At 31.6% G+C, this 18,296-nt stretch overlaps 2 protein-coding genes across 2 annotated transcripts; one reads left to right on the forward strand and one right to left on the reverse strand.

The window, feature by feature from the left end:
* The first annotated feature begins 6,673 nt into the window (after nt 1–6,673).
* LOC105323065 (keratin-associated protein 19-2-like) lies at nt 6,674–9,585 on the forward strand. The gene is made up of 4 exons (XM_011422024.4): nt 6,674–6,684; nt 7,681–7,786; nt 8,130–8,718; nt 9,497–9,585. Exons 2-3 carry the CDS (start codon nt 7,695–7,697, stop codon nt 8,707–8,709), a joined length of 672 nt encoding a protein of 223 aa, XP_011420326.3. The 5' UTR covers nt 6,674–6,684; nt 7,681–7,694; the 3' UTR covers nt 8,710–8,718; nt 9,497–9,585.
* Nucleotides 9,586–15,316: 5,731 nt separating this feature from the next.
* Nucleotides 15,317–17,216, reverse strand: LOC105323064 (keratin-associated protein 6-2). Its single transcript, XM_066083579.1, has 3 exons — nt 17,112–17,216; nt 15,782–16,515; nt 15,317–15,381 (listed from the first exon to the last, which is right to left on the reverse strand). The coding sequence occupies exon 2, from the start codon at nt 16,506–16,508 to the stop codon at nt 15,792–15,794; it is 717 nt and encodes a 238-aa protein (XP_065939651.1). The 5' UTR covers nt 16,509–16,515; nt 17,112–17,216; the 3' UTR covers nt 15,317–15,381; nt 15,782–15,791.
* Between the last annotated feature and the right edge of the window lie 1,080 nt (nt 17,217–18,296).

The raw sequence follows: 18,296 nt of genomic DNA on the forward strand, positions 1-18,296 counted from the left end.
TCAAACGTTGAAGTAAACAAACCATTTTGACATGTATATTTCAGCTGACTATTTCGAAAATACAAAATGCAAACCACTAAGATTCAGTGCATGAGCTTAGAATCAATCGCAACAGTGAATTTGTCGATTCATATAACACTACATCCGGGGTATATTCTATGTTGTACACGGGTGGATGCTTTCGAAGCAGCGGAATGAAGCAACAATTTTTGTTTGATTTCGTAGCTAAGTGACTTATTTCACCGATCAGAATGTGTTTACGGAAGAAAGCTACTTAAGAATACGTAGACACGCCCGACTCCGTCATTTTGCGTTATAGTTTTTTCAAAACACCTCAACATATTTCCGACGATCAGAGCAAAACTGCCCATGATGTATGTTTATTGTATATAAGGCCAATTCATTATCTATGTTTGTTTTTTTTTCTATACTATTTACAATGTGTATGTTTACCATAGATAACCAAGTAATCAATTGGTACAAACTTAAGTTGTTGATGAAAAAAAATTGTTAAGTTTAAATTGATAAATTTTAAACTTTTAATGTAACATAAGCACTGTTAAACCAGATGCTGTGGGGGAAATTCAGGTTGCGCATGGGCTAGAGATGTTCCTGCAAGATATCATTGGTAACTCTGGGGGAACTAGGCTGGGCCGCGTTTATCTGAATCGGGATTGGGATCCCATGTTAATGCATCTGTTTAAAGGCGCTTTATTGTGAAGTTGTCGGTAAGCAGTACGAAAAATGTACTCCTTTCAAGAAATGGTCAGCTTGTAAAATTAAATCTATGCCAGCATCATTGAAAAAGTTAATGTTATTCTGGCAGTACAACATGCATCAATAAGCACAAATTGCGATGTTTTGTAGTTACCCTTAATAGCTTAACTTTCTTTTTAAGGTCAAGATGTAGTAAATGAAAGGTGCCTAGGCCTTGGGCAACAGTTTGCGAGCCGGTCCAACAGATCAACTGTTGCCCGAGACACAGTCAACTACTGTATATTGTTATACCCCTGTAAAACAGTTACTATATAACTCTATACGAAAAAAAGTCCAGCATTTTGACTGTTGGACTGGAACTGTTAGATTGGAACTATTAAAATAGACTGTTAAAAAAGACTGTTGACCGGGACGTCCCATTCCGCGAAAACGTGTTATTGATTAGAAGGGGTATAACAAAACAGTTGTTGACTGCGTCTCGGTCAACAGTTGATCTCTCGGACCGGCTCGCAAACTGTTGCCCGCATCTTTCGGCCTTGGGCAACAGTTTGCAAGCCGGTCCGACAGATCAACTGTTGCCCTCGACCTCAGTCAACAACTGTATACTAGTGTATTTCCCGATTAGAACTCTAGACATATAAGCATTAATGAATAAGTATGTGCTGTATATAATGCATGATTGAATAAATATCAGCGTTGGGGTCAATTACTTTTAAAAGTAATTAAATACTCACGAATACATCAGTGAAGTTGATAATTTTATCAATTACTTGCAATTACAATTACATTTTTATTTTTTGAAATGTAATTTATTTCTTTTAATTACTATCACAGATGTAATTTATTACATTTCAATTACTTTTGTTTTATTTTTAAAAATCTAGAGAACATAAACGTATATGAACAACATTAGTGTTTTCAAGGATTTATGTACCACAATGTTTTCAAAGGTTGGAATTCAGTTTAATGATCATTTATAGATTTTGCTTCATCCAGTGCCATTGAGTTCATGTTTGGTTCTGAACAAGATTATCTCTACAGTGAATTTTTGTTTGCCTAAATATATTTATTCAGAAAGTACAACTTTGGGCAATAAAGCATATCAGTATATAAATAATAATGGCTATAATTCACAAAAATCTGATATTTAGACTCCCTTGCGTCTAAAATAGAGGAGTTCTTGGGTAGGAGAGGAGTTCGCTCTTACCTATTGCCCTGGGCAGTGCGTCATGCTGTATAAACATATTAAACTTCATTAGACGTTTAATTATTGTATAAATAAAAGCCCCCGCCACACATGTAATACTATACAAGCTATAAACATCATTATAAGACGCCTTTATAAATTTTAAACTTGGAAAAAAGTAATTGAAATGTACATTTTATTTGAAAAGTTATTGAAAATACATATTTTTGGTTTGTATTTAAATACAATCAACTACTTGTAATTGATGACAGACTCAATTACAAACTACTTCCAATTACTTTGAAAAATATAATTAAGTACTCTCAATTTCAAATACTTTTTTCAATTACTTCATCCCATATAAATATGTCACTGAATATATTTTTTTCTCTCAAGAAAAATGCATAAAAAACGAAATTAATTCACACAAAGCTGTCACTGCTTAGTTCTCAAGGTAGTGCGAGGTGAAATATGTGCGCAAATATTATAACAATTTGCCGAATGCCAAATTTTATGTTTGCAATCTTTTTTAACATAATTTATAAAATTATGTTAAAAATATGAACTCTCTAAATTCTGAAATAAAACTTCAGGGCTAGAAAAGCTTAGTGGTAGAGTATGGTAGATTTCTGATATATTTTACGTTTCCGTTAGTAACGCATGTATAAAGTGAACGTTTTGCATTATATTTTAAGGAACATTGACTTGTTCTGTATCATACAATGCGTTATTTACATGTACGACTAAGTATGAACTTTATTTCAGCGTTTATTTACAGCGTATTTTTGAAGAATCATTACATTTATCTTTTCAACACAAATGTCCATTTGGAACCATGGACTCGTGTTATTGCTATCAGACCTGAATCTGCATAAAAACAAAATCCGTATAGGAAACCCGTGGAATTCCGATCTGTCGCTCTATTACTATGTGTAACCTATCAAAAAATATTTGGCAAAGGCGTTGATAATGATTTGACATAAGTGGACATTAGTTGACAAAGAATGACAAATTCAAGCGACAATTGTCTGGCACAAATAAAATACACAATATTGTCCTAATTCCTAGAAAAGTGTGTAACTGTTATGGCTTGACCGTTTTTGTTTCTACAGTTACAAATTGACTAGCATTGTAATATTGGTTCTTGGTATTACGGGGAAATGGATAGCATTACACCACAGAACCGGGTATGTAAAGTAAATTATTTGGTAAAGTTATTCATGAAAGTACGGGTATGTAAAGTAAATTATTTGGTAAAGTTATTCATGAAAGTACAGTGACTGCAAACAGTTACAAAACCTTATAAAATTATGAAAAATGAGAAGACTTTTATATCTAATGTCTAAAAATGATCTGTTTACCTTATAATTTGCGCTGTCTAGATTTAAGATATTCCTTTACAGTAAACACGATTATAGCGAACACGCTTATATTGAGTCTCTGGCATTTCGTTATTTACGTGTTTTACATTATATTATAGTCCTGCCGATGTCTTAGTCTTTTGAATGCACACAATTTTAATTTTGTAGTTTAAAAATTAATCATTTCGAAATATTTTAATACTTCGCTGACTATGATGATGATATCTTTACTCTTTGTGACAATAACAATATTGATATTCACAACACAGATGATAATGGATTAATTGAGCTTATTACTTTAAGGAATTTATTGGATTTTTATTATCATTTTTGACAACTGCATACTCTTGCGTAACATTTAAATGACTAAGGGCTTAGACAAACAACACCTAATGATTTGCGATTAAGACCCTTAAACGTATCAAATTATATTTTGCATTTCCAATTTCTGAGACTACATTAGACAACACAAACACAAACAAACAAACACAACAACTTATACATACAAACTTTGACTGCCTTATTTATTCATGTTTCGGAACATCACTCGGGGTATTGCCGCCGATACCGTGTGTAATGAGGTTTTTGTTTTCGATGATGATTTCCCATTACATTATCAGCCACCTGTTGACACTTTAGACGTGGTAATTGCCGTGTGCTTAATATCTATCTAAATAGCAAGTTTTGGTAAAACAAGTGAATTTCATACAAACTCTGGAATACATTATCTTCACTTGCAGATCGATGCGTGTATTTATTAACCTGAAAAATATTAAATATTAAAATGTTACCGAACGAACGTAACGTGACTTTTGTCAATATAATTAAAAGGAAGAAAATGACCAAAACAAAAACAATTAAAGCTATTGAATGCACCTATCTATCTAAATATTCTTGATCAATCAAGTGACAGTGACAACCGTTGGTGAAGAGAAGGAGCTTGGAATCATTTAATCAATGTCCCTGGAGAAAATATGTCATTTTAGCAACTTTAATTGGATAGGCCGATAAGTAAGGCAATACTATTGCAGATCTGATATATTGAAAGGGAAAAGTATTGCACACAAAGCCTTTGAATTTATTAATGCTGCACTATATCTTTTTGATAAATCATACGATGTAAGTTTTACGGGGTTTTTTTATTGACAGAAAGCTGTGTTCTTTGTGTAGTTTTAACTTTTTCCATTCTATACAATGATGAATACATCGGGCCTTTGTGCAGATCAAGAGCATGTTTTGTATAACTATAAACATTAATTTATTTTGAAGTTCACTTGCATATTATTATCAATAATTTCGTTTGCTTACTTTTTTAAAGTGATTTTTTCGTCATTTAATGTGGCATGTGAAATCTATACTAGTATATTAAAATAATAGACTCGAATTTTTGAGCTTTGATACCGAAAAATCTGAAGAGTACTGTTTTTTGTTTTATATATTTTAAACGTCACCGGTACTTGAAGATTACCAATTTGTTTTTATTTTTTCTTAATCAAGCTTCGTTAATTAATAATCAACAAAAATTCCTCGAAGAATTCCGGAAATCATCTGAATATTTTAGTTTTTACAATCTTGCGCATGCGCATTACATTCACGCTAAATCACATTTGGTAAATCTCGGCCGATTCCATAACCTACATCAAAATAGATGAGATACGAATCGGCCGAGGTGTGCCGAGTGGCTAAATCACGGGAAGCTCTTTATTTTATGTTTCCACAATATCACATTTGCATAGATAAACTTGGAAACGATAAAACAAATGCGTGTTAATTTCCATTGGAAATTTTTCTGTTCATTAAAGAAAATACGAGAGATATATCTAACACAGTGCATTTACTATAAAAAAAAATCCCGAGAGTTTCGAATGTCAACATGGTGTGTAAAAAACGTCGTTGAAATATGCTGAATTCTGCAATTATAGAATTAAACTTTTCGAAGAAGGTATTTATAGCTTCAAAATGTTTTCTTGTGAACATATTGACTGTCATTTTCAATGCAACTTTATCAATTTTGTCCAAAATCGTTTTGGAGCGATTCTGCTATTTGCTGCTACATTGCAGGTAAATGGGAGGCATTTCAACAGTACTGATGGCCTTTCCCGAGACACAGATTATTCTAACTCTGCAGAGTGTAATGAAATTAATGGCATTATTGTGGGTTTGACGTTTGGTTATGCAATTGTCAACAATATACGGTGTTTTGATGTATCTATTTTGTACATGCCCGATACCATATGCAATGTCAACCAATGCACGCACGGGTCAAAGTCTAGTATGTCTATATTTGTTTATTAAAGTACATTATAATAAAAATACTTTCAGCGGGCCAAAGATTTTAAATTTTACAATATCTTACCAAATATATACGCTTTAAAAATTTAAGAAATGCAGCATATTATATATACGTTTGACCTGGCGTCGACAAGCTCTTCAAGGGACTTAATTACACTCTTCTCCTTGAATAGAAACAATTATACGTTATCTATATTACGCATGTGCATTTACAAATTTCTAACAGAATTCTGTAACGATATCTTGAACCAACAGTTAGGTACCGTAGCAACTAGTTATAAAATTATATTTATGATTTTAGTGTTTATTTCGATAAATAGTATTCACAACATGTCCCATGTAACAGTTAAATCATATTAAATCAAATTTATGCGATTAAGAAGAAAGCGGATGGAGAGAACCGACCGAGCCCTTTCTTAATCGTGTAAACTTTACCTAATATTAACTATCATCTCTCATATGAATACAAATGTGACGTCGCTATGAAAATAGAAACATATCTTACCGATTGAATATGTCATTTATAAAATATTTAGCGATTGCTGATTAGATGAAAAAGTGGGTTATGTTCTAAACAACCTTAAACAATGAAATGTTTGGGGGTTTTTTTTATGATTATAGTTAAAAAACAGTGTACCATCTATTTTGAAAGTTGTGTTTGAGACAAACATCGAAAATCTCAAGGTCCTTGAGACATAGCATTTTGATGAATCTGTGTCAAATTAAAAATTTTATAAACCAGTTTGGGAATAAACATGCCATCGTGCAAAAAGTAGAAATGTCCTCTGTCATTTTAATCAATTTACTGATAAATTTCATTAATATTTGTGAGTTTGTTTTAGACTGTTCATAAATCAGAATAAAAGATAAAATCCCCTATTTTGTTTTGTTTAAAATTGCATTCTAAATTTAAACAGTGCATTTGCATTCCTTTATAAGGTAAGATAATTTGTAAACTAATAAAATTAACTCAGTGGTCAAAAAATTCCAAAGGTTGACAATTAAAGATTTATGATTTTCATGAATTTAAAAGAAATTGTTTTCATTGGTCTTTGCCAGATATCTTGATAGCTATATAAAGACTGTTTTCTTTTTTCCCAAATTGTCCGTTGCTAGCTGGGCTTGAGCGTAAGTATTGACATGCATTTTACACTGGAGTGAGAACAAGTCTAAAAGCATTTAAGAGCTCTTCTTTTTACATTAAGATATTAACACTGTGCCGGATAATTATGCCAGTGCCAAGGTGGCATTTTTGCACCCGCTTAAGATGCAGTTTCGGAAAAATCCATGTATAGCAAATGATAGACCATTGTCTAGAGAGTATATAACCACTTTTGTTTTTAGTGTGTTTCACCTGACAGGTGAGATATTTACCTTTAAAAATTTATATCCCATCGGAAAATGATAATTCCCATAGGTGAATTGACTCTCCTACAGGAAATATTGACAATCCTATAGGATTTGTTAAAAGTCCTGTAGGAATTATATTTCCTATAGGAGAATGGCAATTCCTGTAGGAATTTGATTCAGACATGTAGTTGTCCTATAGGATATTAAGTTTTCCTATCGGATTTTATAAAATCCTATCGGAATTAAATTCCTATAGGAAGTTCTTGTATTCCGATAGGAAATTTCAAATTACCTATAGGAGTATTGATTTTCCTATGGGAAAAATTATTTTCCTATGGGAATTTATTTTTGAAAGGTAAATATCTTACCTGACAGGTGAGATACACTGATAACAAAGGTGGTTGTTAACACTTTAAGCAATGGTCTATCATATGGCATATTTGAATTTTTCGATATATGCAGCTTAAGCGGGTGCAAAAATGCCACCTTGGCACTGGCATAATTATCCGGCACAGTGTTTATTACATTTCAACTTTTTTATAATTTGGTTTGCTTGTTCACTTTTATTTATTCATTTATTTTTTATAAACGAAATGATTTTTTTTATCACGAAATAAGATTCTACGTATCTGTTTTACGAGAAGAACGTTTTTGTATTCTCAATACAAAATCATTATAGAATTAACATGAGCACTTTCTTAAATCTTTCAATTAATTAAATATTTCTTTTAAAAAATGTCACTGATTTTTTATAGATCGTTGTGTTTTTGTCAGTGTATCCTGCCAAAATGATGCGTTTGGTTCTTTTTGCTGTATACATTGCGCTAACAGTAGCTATTCCAACGACTTCTTATGACAAAAAGACAGGATACGGCCATGGGTATGTTATAAATAATGATATTTATGTCATCGTGTGAGATAACTATCATAACAATTAAATTGTTCAACTCCAATATTCTTTTATTGCTGAAATTTGGTTTCCATTGCAGTTTTTACCTGATAATAACAAGATAAAAAAAATAAATAGAAAGTGAAATTATTTCATCCGCCAAAAAGAATTGTGAATTGTTATCAATAAAGAGGCAAGAAAAAGAAAATCACTTAACAAATCACTTTTTTATGCTATGTTTTGTAATTTTTTTATTTTGTTCATCATTGTAGTATATATTTTTTCTTTGCAATCGCTTATCTGATTGAGGTTTTTTTTATTTTATGATTGTTAGACCTCATCATTCCGGAGTGGGCAGTCACTACCAAACCAGCTACAACAATAAATATCAATATGGTGTCAACCCTTACAGCAGTTACAATTATAATGGGTACTCTGGAGATGATAATTACCTTGGATATGGATACAACCAATTCAATACCGGTTATGGATACAACCACTTAGGTAGCGGTTATGGATATAATAACCCATTGAGTAGCGGTTATGGAAATCCATTAGGTAGTGGTTATGGATATAACCCACTGAGTAGCGGATATGGATATAATCAATTCAATAGCGGTTATGGATTCAACCCACTGAGTAGCGGATATGGATACAATCAATTCAATAGCGGTTATGGATACAACCCACTGAGTAGCGGATATGGATACAATCCATTGAGTAGTGGTTATGGATACAATCCATTGATTAACGGTTATAGATTCAACCCATTGAGTAGCGGTTATGGATACAATCAATTGAGTAGCGGATATGGATATAACCCATTAAACAGTGGATATGGATACAACCCAATTGGTAGCGGATATGGAAGCTACTCGTCAGGCGGCTATGGTGTACACAAAAGGACCTATTAAACAAACCAGGTAATAAGAACAGTTCATTTTACACCATTATGTTTTAACATGTGTAAAATGTATATTTGATTTTTGGGTTTTGAAAATGTTATACAGAACTTTTAAGTAATATTTGAAAGTTGATTTTTTTATTTATCATTTATTCAAAAAACCTAGGCTGCGTTTTACAAAAGAGCGTACACATAGTCGTAAATATTTTAGTCCTATAAAACGCTTTTTGATGAACAAAATTTATATATCACCATTAGTTATCAACTTTTTTATTTCTATAACTGTATCTTAATTTTATAATAATTATAGCATTTATTCGTTCGTTTGTGATTAATAAACATCTATTATCTTAGAAGAGGTAAATTTAATCCATTTTGAATCTGGAACCTGTTTCTTTTTTCGGTATTGTAAACTTCCTTTGCATTTGTATACAGGTTGGCCTGGACGAACTTGACACATTTTACTTTAAAATATTCGTATATATATATATATATATATATATATATATATATATATATATATATATATATATATATATATATATATATTTTATACAATCATCAATCGTAAAGTTTGACAGGATTTTTTGGTATAGAATAATAATGCATAGCTAAATATATATTTTTATCATTATATAACGTACAAGGGATTAATAAAGTGTTGACCCTGTGGACTCTTTTGTATATAAAATTCTTTAATTAAAATAAAAACACCATGAATCATTGAACAAGATTATTTTTTGTTAGTTTGTCTTTAATTTATTGAGGTCATTTAATCATCTTTTTTGTTGTTTCAGGTTTGAATTACGACAGGTCCAGATCGAATTTTTATCTTGTTGATCAGTCTAATTAGTTGTTGTTTAATAAATCATTCATGCATCCAGACTTATGTCTGACGTTTTAAACTTTTGACATGGAGTTAATAACAGTAAAGAGAGACTATATATGTGTGAATTGGATATCTCATCGCGGTTTTCCTTGGATTAAACTGGTACTGGAGTTTAAAGGGGCATGGTCACGATTTTGGTCAAAAAGGATTTTTTCGATTTTAATGATTACAATGCTTCAGTAAGGCATTTTTAATACGCAACCAAAATTTGAGTGTCATTTGATGAGATATAAGCGAGTTACAGAGCTTACAATTCTTCGCTATGTAAACAAAGCGTTTGTTTACATTTCGAATATTGAAGTGAAAATTCCAGTTTTAGACCTAAAATAAATGTGTTAATCGTTAGGAACTGGTTATTTGTGCTTAAAATGAATAATAAGGTAGACAAACCAGCTTTAAAAGATTTTTCACTGTTATATTTAACACATGTAAACAAAAACAGGGCACGAGCCTTGTTTACATGACGAAGAATTGTGAGCCCTGTATCTTGCTTAAAACTCAACGACTGGCACCCAAATTTCATTTGATCATTAGAAATGCATTCTTAAAGCGTTGCAAATAATAAGAACAGAAGAAAAAAAATTTGACCAAAATCGTGACCATGCCCCCTTAAAGATATAAGGGACTTTGACAAGTGCGTGCACGGGTTGACATTGTATATCGGACATTTACGAATTAGATACATCGACACACCATATTATTGACCTTTACATAAAAAAGCTAAAAGCGTACAATGATACTATTATTTTCACTACTCTTTCCTTAGTTTGATAAATCTAACTGTGTCTCGGGAAAGGCACTCACCACAGTTAGAATGCCTTCCATATACCCGTAATGTACCAGAAAAATGCAGAATCGCTCCGGAACGATTTTAGAGAAAATTGATGGAGTTGCCTTGAAAATAATAGTCAAATAATAAACATTTTTGAGATTGTAAATACCTTTAATCTTAAAATTTTAATCCATATAAGGAAAGAGTTCAACTCTTTTTCACCAACGTACATGTATTTTCATTGCTACAGAGACAATACACGAAACGCATTCTATCGTAAAACTTGGTCTGTATGACATTATTCATTTTTACAATGAAACATATTCTATCTTTACTCTCCTAAGAAATATAATGTGAATTTTTTGCATGTAATCAAATACTTTTTGTCATCACGAAGACAAAAGTAAGTACATAGTTGAAATGTATATATATTTGTTATTTCATACTTTCATAAAAAAAATCAGAAATATATATGAACAGAATATATAGCAAATTTTCAATGAAAATTTACCTGTATTTGAATTATCATCTCTGAGTATTCATGCAAATATGATATTGTGAAAACATAAACTAAAGATCCCGTTAGTGTGAATGTATTGCATAAGCGCAAAATTGTAAAATCAAAAAAAAATCCAGATGATTTCGGGGATTTTTTTGGAGGAATTTTCGTTGATTATTAATTAGCGAAGCTTAACTGAGAGAAAAAAAATTGGTAATCTTCAAGTACCAATGACGTTTGGAATATATAAAACAAAAGATAGTATTCTTCCGATTTATCGGTATTAAAGACCAAAAATTCGAGTCTATTATTTTAATATAGTAGAATAGAAATAAGGTTCGACTATTTGAATATGGCTTACATATGCATTGGTAAATCTATCTTATATGACATGTTAATGACATCTTCATATTTTTTTTCATCATAAAGCACAAATACTTTTATGAACATCTAATATTTAATTAATTATCACATATAAGTACTTGAATCAACAGATTTCATAACCTTAAAAACTATTCTGTTTTATCCCAAAATTACTCTGCTTACCATCATATGACAATTTTTAAACAAATAATCAAGCTATACAAAATAGTAAAATTGGGATCGTTTTGTATAGACTAAAATCAATCAATCTCCTATAGCCTGGGAAAAGTACTGTAATGGATTAGAAACTAGTTACAACTTTTTCATCTAAATACTTTTAACATATTTGCATTTATTTTTTTCTAGTCGCGTTTTTTTACGTTTTATTTAAACGGAAGAGAAGGGAGTATTCAAATGAAAACGACAAATACATTAACATCGAATCATCCTTCGCTGCATAAATATATATTTGGACATTGAAAACTATAACTTATATTTTTTTTTACATGTACATCCTGATTTTGTACCTACATTTCACTCAATTAAAATATGAGGCAAATAACAACTGTAATTGTTAAACGTATATCTATATTCATCTGCTAGTAAAATACGGGCAGGCAGTGTACAAAGCTATTCGTGTGAATATGCTGTTAAAATTTAAATTCAGCTATAAAAGTATTTGATAAATTTTGTCATTTTTTATCCCTTTATAGAAACACATTTTTAAAAACAAAGATGCATTTTAAAATCTATTTTTATTGCTTTTTCAATAAAAGCAATCGGCACAACATGTTCACACTGTATGTGAATAGACAAACAATTAAAAGAACAAGAAAAAGGGGGAAATGTCAACTTCACAACGTCAAGGCTTTGTGATTACGGAACTTCACACAAACCCTTGACATAATCCGCTATCTAAAAATCGGGTTCACGTTCAACATTCCGTAATAATTCTAAAAATAAAGTGCACCATGAATAACTCCTTTTAATGCGTAGTTTGGGTTGAACACAAGGATGACAGTTCTCGAATGAAAAATTTGCGAAAAATTCAAAATTATTAATTGTCCTATTGAAAATTTTAAGCTCTCGATATCATGTTAACATGTAAAAGATAATCAGTACATATTAATTAGAACGAAGCACATGGTGACTTTTCATCGCTTTCCAAAGGTACATGTATGCAAGGTATTTATAACTTCAGAAAGCTGTTCTAACAGAGTGAACGGTTTAGAAGAACATTAATAAGCAATGTTTGTCTAGGTTATCACTCATAAATATGCGTCAAGAAGATCGAAAACTTGCTATTATCTGACATATGTCCGCAGCCACATTTGTTTATATCATTTCTGATATAAATGAAAACAACAGTCTGATTGGCTCCAAATTAGGACCTGGAGCCAATGGAATACGACGGCCTGAGCCCGACTTCTAAATAGCGATTTATGTCAAGGGTTTGTGTTGAGTTCCGCAATCCCAAGACCTTACGTTGTGAAGAGGGGAAGTGTGTGATAAATGTAACAAACAAATAGATACATGGACACAATCCAACCATAAATATACACGTCATATCATTGTTTCTCTATGGGTTCTTGTTTTTTTTTCTTACTTTAACATGAATTTAAAGAAAATCTCTACGAAAATAGACAAAAACATATTAACTTAATGTTTCTAAGAAAGTATACAATTTGTGAGCAGACAGTAAATTAAGTTAATGACAGAGTAAACAAAATATTATCTTATATATCTGCTTTACAAAGCGACTACCATGGAATAAATCACACGAGTTGAAGACAAAAAAATTACATTCAAAACGTATAAACTATTTTTCAAATCGATTAATCATATATTGTCAATTTGCAAAAGACCAAATTGTCACCTTAATGGTAAAACGTATTTAAAGTGAACTTAACTAAGTCTTGTAATATCGCCCATCCTTTGGAGCAAACATCTTTTGGTGTAATAACATATGATTAGAACATCCGTCGGAAATTCTAATCGTTCGTGAATCAAACCACGAACGTTGCTTTAACGCATGTCTTTAGTTATTACTGTATGCACAATGATATACTTTTGGCAGTTGATTTGTCAGTTTAAAAGAAACAATTGATATAGAATATCTCCATGTAAACATTTCAGTAGCGGTAATTTCATTTGATTACGAAGAAGTCGCTTCAAGGTATCACACTGGTAATTGTATTCACTAAATAGCACTATAGAGGGGGAAAAATCTTAAAAATCATTTTGTATTTCCCATGACAAAATACTCGGAGGAAATGTTATTTGTTACCTATCTCATCAGCTAACACCATAAAAAGGGCAAGCGATACGGCATTTTCTCAAAATATCTAGCTCCAAACAGGTCTACCCTCAAAACCACGTGTTTTCCATTTGTATGTAAACAGACTGCACACTCCCCAGGAAGCTGCTGCAAGTGCCCTGAAAGAAGTTGTCCCTGTGAAAAAAGATCATCACCTAACAAAATACATGAAATATCCTACTCAGTGGTACAAAAAAATTTAAAACTGAGAAAAGGAAAATGTAAAAATGCACTCAAGAAAAAAAATAATTCTGAAGTATATATGGAACTACAATTGACTAAGTTCATTTTGATTGGTCGATTACCGGTGTGATACCTTTAAGGTGACCACTAAGTTCAAATATATATATTTACGTCATTTGGTGAATCAACTTAAAATGGCGTGGTCACGAGTTTGGACAAATTCTATTTTAAGTTTTTATTATTTACAATGTTTTAGTAATGCATTTCTAACTATCAAACGAAATCTGAGAGTCAGTCGTAAAGGTAAAAGCAAAATACAGGGCTCACAATTCTTTGCCATGTAAACAAGGCCCGTATCCTGTTTTAGTTTACAAAAGATCAGTATACCAGTAAAAAATATTTTCAAGCTAATTTGTCTACATTTTTATTCGTTTTAAGCGTGCATAAACAGTTCCAAACGTTACACAGATTCAATTCATGTGTGAAACAGGTATTTTTACTTCAGCATTCAAAATGTTTACACAGTAAATAATTGTATGCTCTGTTACTCGCTTATTATTCAATTATTGAAACTCAAATTTCGGTTGCCAATTAATATTGTCGTTGTAAGGACTATATGCGGTTTTATGCATTTTTTGCCCCGAACATCTTAGAAATCTTAGAAAGAGCTTTAAAAATAGGGTGAAAGATAGTTAAAATCATATTGGAAATAAAGGTGTAAAAGGTTATCACCACAGTGACATCATAATGTAGAAATGACGTCATGAAAATTGCATTATTTTTGATAAATTGATGTTTTGTTGCAAGATATGGGTAATTTCCTATGGTTTTCGACTGTGAAACATCGAGCGCAGGCTTGCTCAAGTATCATTTTTTAATACAATGTGTATAACTATCTGACGAAAAACATATGTTAAAATCGCACTTAAGCAGACATGCGCTCTATATTTCCGAATGCAAAATATGGAGAACAAATGAGAATATTTTCATTTTTTGCAAATTTGCGGGATTTAGGTCATTTAAGTGACGTAATACACAAACAGCGAATGAGCAATGGTGACTAAAATCAAGATTTAAGTTATAAGCATTCTCTATACAATGATTTGTGTAGATTTTATTTTTATACGATAATATTTAGAAATTGGTTGAAATCGGGGGCAGATATTTGACCATACTGCACAAAGTCCTCTAAAAAAAAATTCGACAAAAAATCGTGACAATATCCCATTAATCTGAAACCGCATTGATTACCCCATGTGTGTCTGTTCAATATTATGGAAGAACTTACATATATTACATTTTTTTTTCTTTAATAGAATCAATTTTGCAAAACAAATATCAAAAATATCAAAAAAGGAGTTGAACAATTATCCCTATGATAAATTAGACTAATAAGCACTAAGCTGCGTGTTGAAATTCGTTAACAAACAAAACATAAACCAAGGTTTACATTTCAATATTGAATATCGTAAGTTCATGAACGAGCTTTTTGACTAACCGCTCATCGCAACGATCAACAAGTTGATTTTTTAACATCATTTTTTAAAGCACAAATTGTTAGTTTATTTTAATCTATGAAAGAATAACAAATGTGTTAAATGCAAATAATTTATTTTAAAAAGTCCAACATCAGTAAACAATGGAAGCGTTAATCGTCATCTGCAACAGAAAGAAGAGTGTTAATTCAAACTGTGTATTTAACAATATAACAGAGTCTTATTCAATTTAGTGCGCTTTAAAATACAGTAAAATACGATTACCGCGATAAAGCTTATCATGAATTGACGCTTACAGCGAAGTGTTTTTCAATCCCAGTGACCTATTTTCATGATATAAACTTGACTGAAAAGAACGAATTAGGCTAATAACAAATTAAAATCGCCTGTCTCTGGCACTTCGTTATAAGCGTTTTGTATTTTCTTATATTTTTCTCACATCAACAGGGGTGCTTAAAACATTACGACAAAGGCTACTTTTCAGTTTAATCACTGACTACATACGAAATTTTAAATAACGATTTTGAGGGCATTTACTGGGGAACAAAAAGCATATTTCGTACCTTGGATTATTTAATACACCTTCTTCTTTCCATATCCGGAACCATAAGCTGTACCATACTGGTTGCCTAAGAAACCTTGTCCCCCCAATCCTTGTAAACCAGATCCTACTCCGGACAAAGGTTCTCCTAAGCCAAATCCTACTCCAGATGAAGGTCCTCCTAAACCAGATCCTACTCCGGAGAAAGGTCCTCCTAACACACCACCTCCCAAAGTGTATGGACTTTGGCTTCCATATGGATATTGATTTCCATAGGGGAACTGGTTTCCATAAGGATACTGGCTACCATAAGGATATTGGTTTCCATAAGGATTTTGGTTTCCTAACTGGTATTGGTTTCCATATGGGTATTGACTTCCATAGGGAAACTGGTTTCCATATTGATATTGGCTACCATAAGGATATTGGTTTCCATATTGAAGCTGGTTTCCATATGGATATTGGCTACCATAAGGATTTTGGTTTCCATATTGAAGCTGGTTTCCATAAGGATACAGACTTCCACTTAAAGGATTGAGGTTTCCAAGGCCGCCGAGACCTTGACTTCCACGACCGAGTTGGTTGAATGGACCACTTAAGCTTCCACCTAAGCCTGGCTGTCCTAGAAAACCTCCTTGCAGGCTACCATACGGAGAAGAATATGGGTAGGCATGTTTGCTGCCATACTTTGTTTTGCCAGCATAAACGGAAGAAAGGGCTAGAACCAAAATGGCGACTGCAACCTTCATGTTAGACCTATATAACAAAATTCATATGTATATATAAAAACGACGGCCTCGCATTTACTCATACCAAAAAATCAAGAATATATACAGATAGTACACGGATTGAAATCAGTTTGATTTAACACGTGGTGTCAAAACTGTTTCAATTTATATTGAGAAATGCGATTTAATCTTTAATTCTGTAAAATACACATACATGTACATGTATAAATTAAAGTAAGAGACGCACGTTTTTCATGATCTTAAAATATATATAATACATTATTTCTTTTCCGCTCTGTGCAGATATCTTATTATTATTTTTAATCTGTACATGTTTCACTCGTCGATAAAAATACTAAATTATTGTTAACAAAAAACAGAACCATTTTTAATTTTTAGCTTTCACACTAATATAGTTTCATGGGTAATGTAACTTATTGTCGGTAATATTATATTTCTTTAAAATAAATCAGTGCACGCAATATTGATAAACAAACAAAACATAAGGTATGTTATCTTTAAACGTTTATATATCTTTTTTGTAAAATCATCGTCGGTTTGATAAATTAAGATTTTTATCATCGCATATATCGATCTAAAATGGTTTTCCCCTTTAAAACTTACTTTTTTGTGTCTGGAAGCCTGACTGTTTGGTGATGTCAAATCAACAAAATCATCTGGTTTTATACTTTTTAAATCTCAAAACTGACCAGTAAAAATCGTCTAAACGATACAAAAATTTTGTTTTGATGAATTACTTATTTTTGTAATCAATTAGTCTTCTGAAACCGCAAACGTCAATGGCTGCCTTATATCTGTGTAAAGGGTTGTAGATTATTCATTAATTTGCCCTCTAATTAACTTCCTTTTGTCAAATTAGTGTACAGTAAATATGATTTTACCCCTCATTTTCTTTGTTCTGTTTGATACTCACTGCCAGGACAAATTTAAGTTTAAACAATATTCGTCGTTTAAAAATTCACATCGCCCATGTACATTGTCGTGAATAACGAATTGGGAAAGAAGCTAAAAGACTTTTGATAATCCCGTTCTCATCATTTTACAAACAAGGGGTGAATGAAATAGGACAAAATGTATGCAAACGTGTAAGTATATGTAAGTGATTATATGCTAGTCTTTCATATAGCTGTAAATTACAGCTTCTAAGAACAAAATTTAATAAAAGAAAATTATGATTTAATTGAGATCAATGTGAGGTATTGAAAAGTCAATTACTTTATGTTAGATAGGTAAAAATGGAAGTTAGCTGGATAAAAAAGATGAGGAATACATGTAGAACTTATTTCATATTTTAAGTTACGATCATAAAGTTTTACCAGTTTTGAAAGCAATGAAAGAGTTTGACCAATTTATCTTTTGAAATACTAGTAAAGAAAACATAAAATAAATAAAAATAGAAATACCTTTTTTAACAATACAACCTTCATTTTTTTTTTAAGGTTAGGGGGTAACGAGATCAACGTTATAGGTTTAGAAAATGTGTTTCAATATATCTTTCAGTTACAATAATTTCACTCGACCATGCGACCTAACGGTGTCTTGAGTACAGTTATAGAACATCTGTTATTAAACTTGGAAAATTCATTTTCGAGTAAAAGTGGGGCCCGTTTAAATAGAGTAATCGAAATTCCAGATGAATATTCACCTTTGAATAAGCTAAGATTCATAATTGAATACATTTCGTTTACATTAATGGAAAACAATAAGCCCAAACAACAAGTGCATCCATTTGTAATAGAAACATTCAGTATTTTGAAAAGAATATAGCATTGTGTTACGATTATCCGT

The sequence above is a fragment of the Magallana gigas genome, chromosome 1 (assembly GCF_963853765.1).
Source record: "Magallana gigas chromosome 1, xbMagGiga1.1, whole genome shotgun sequence".
Classification (NCBI taxonomy): Eukaryota; Metazoa; Mollusca; class Bivalvia; order Ostreida; family Ostreidae; genus Magallana; species Magallana gigas.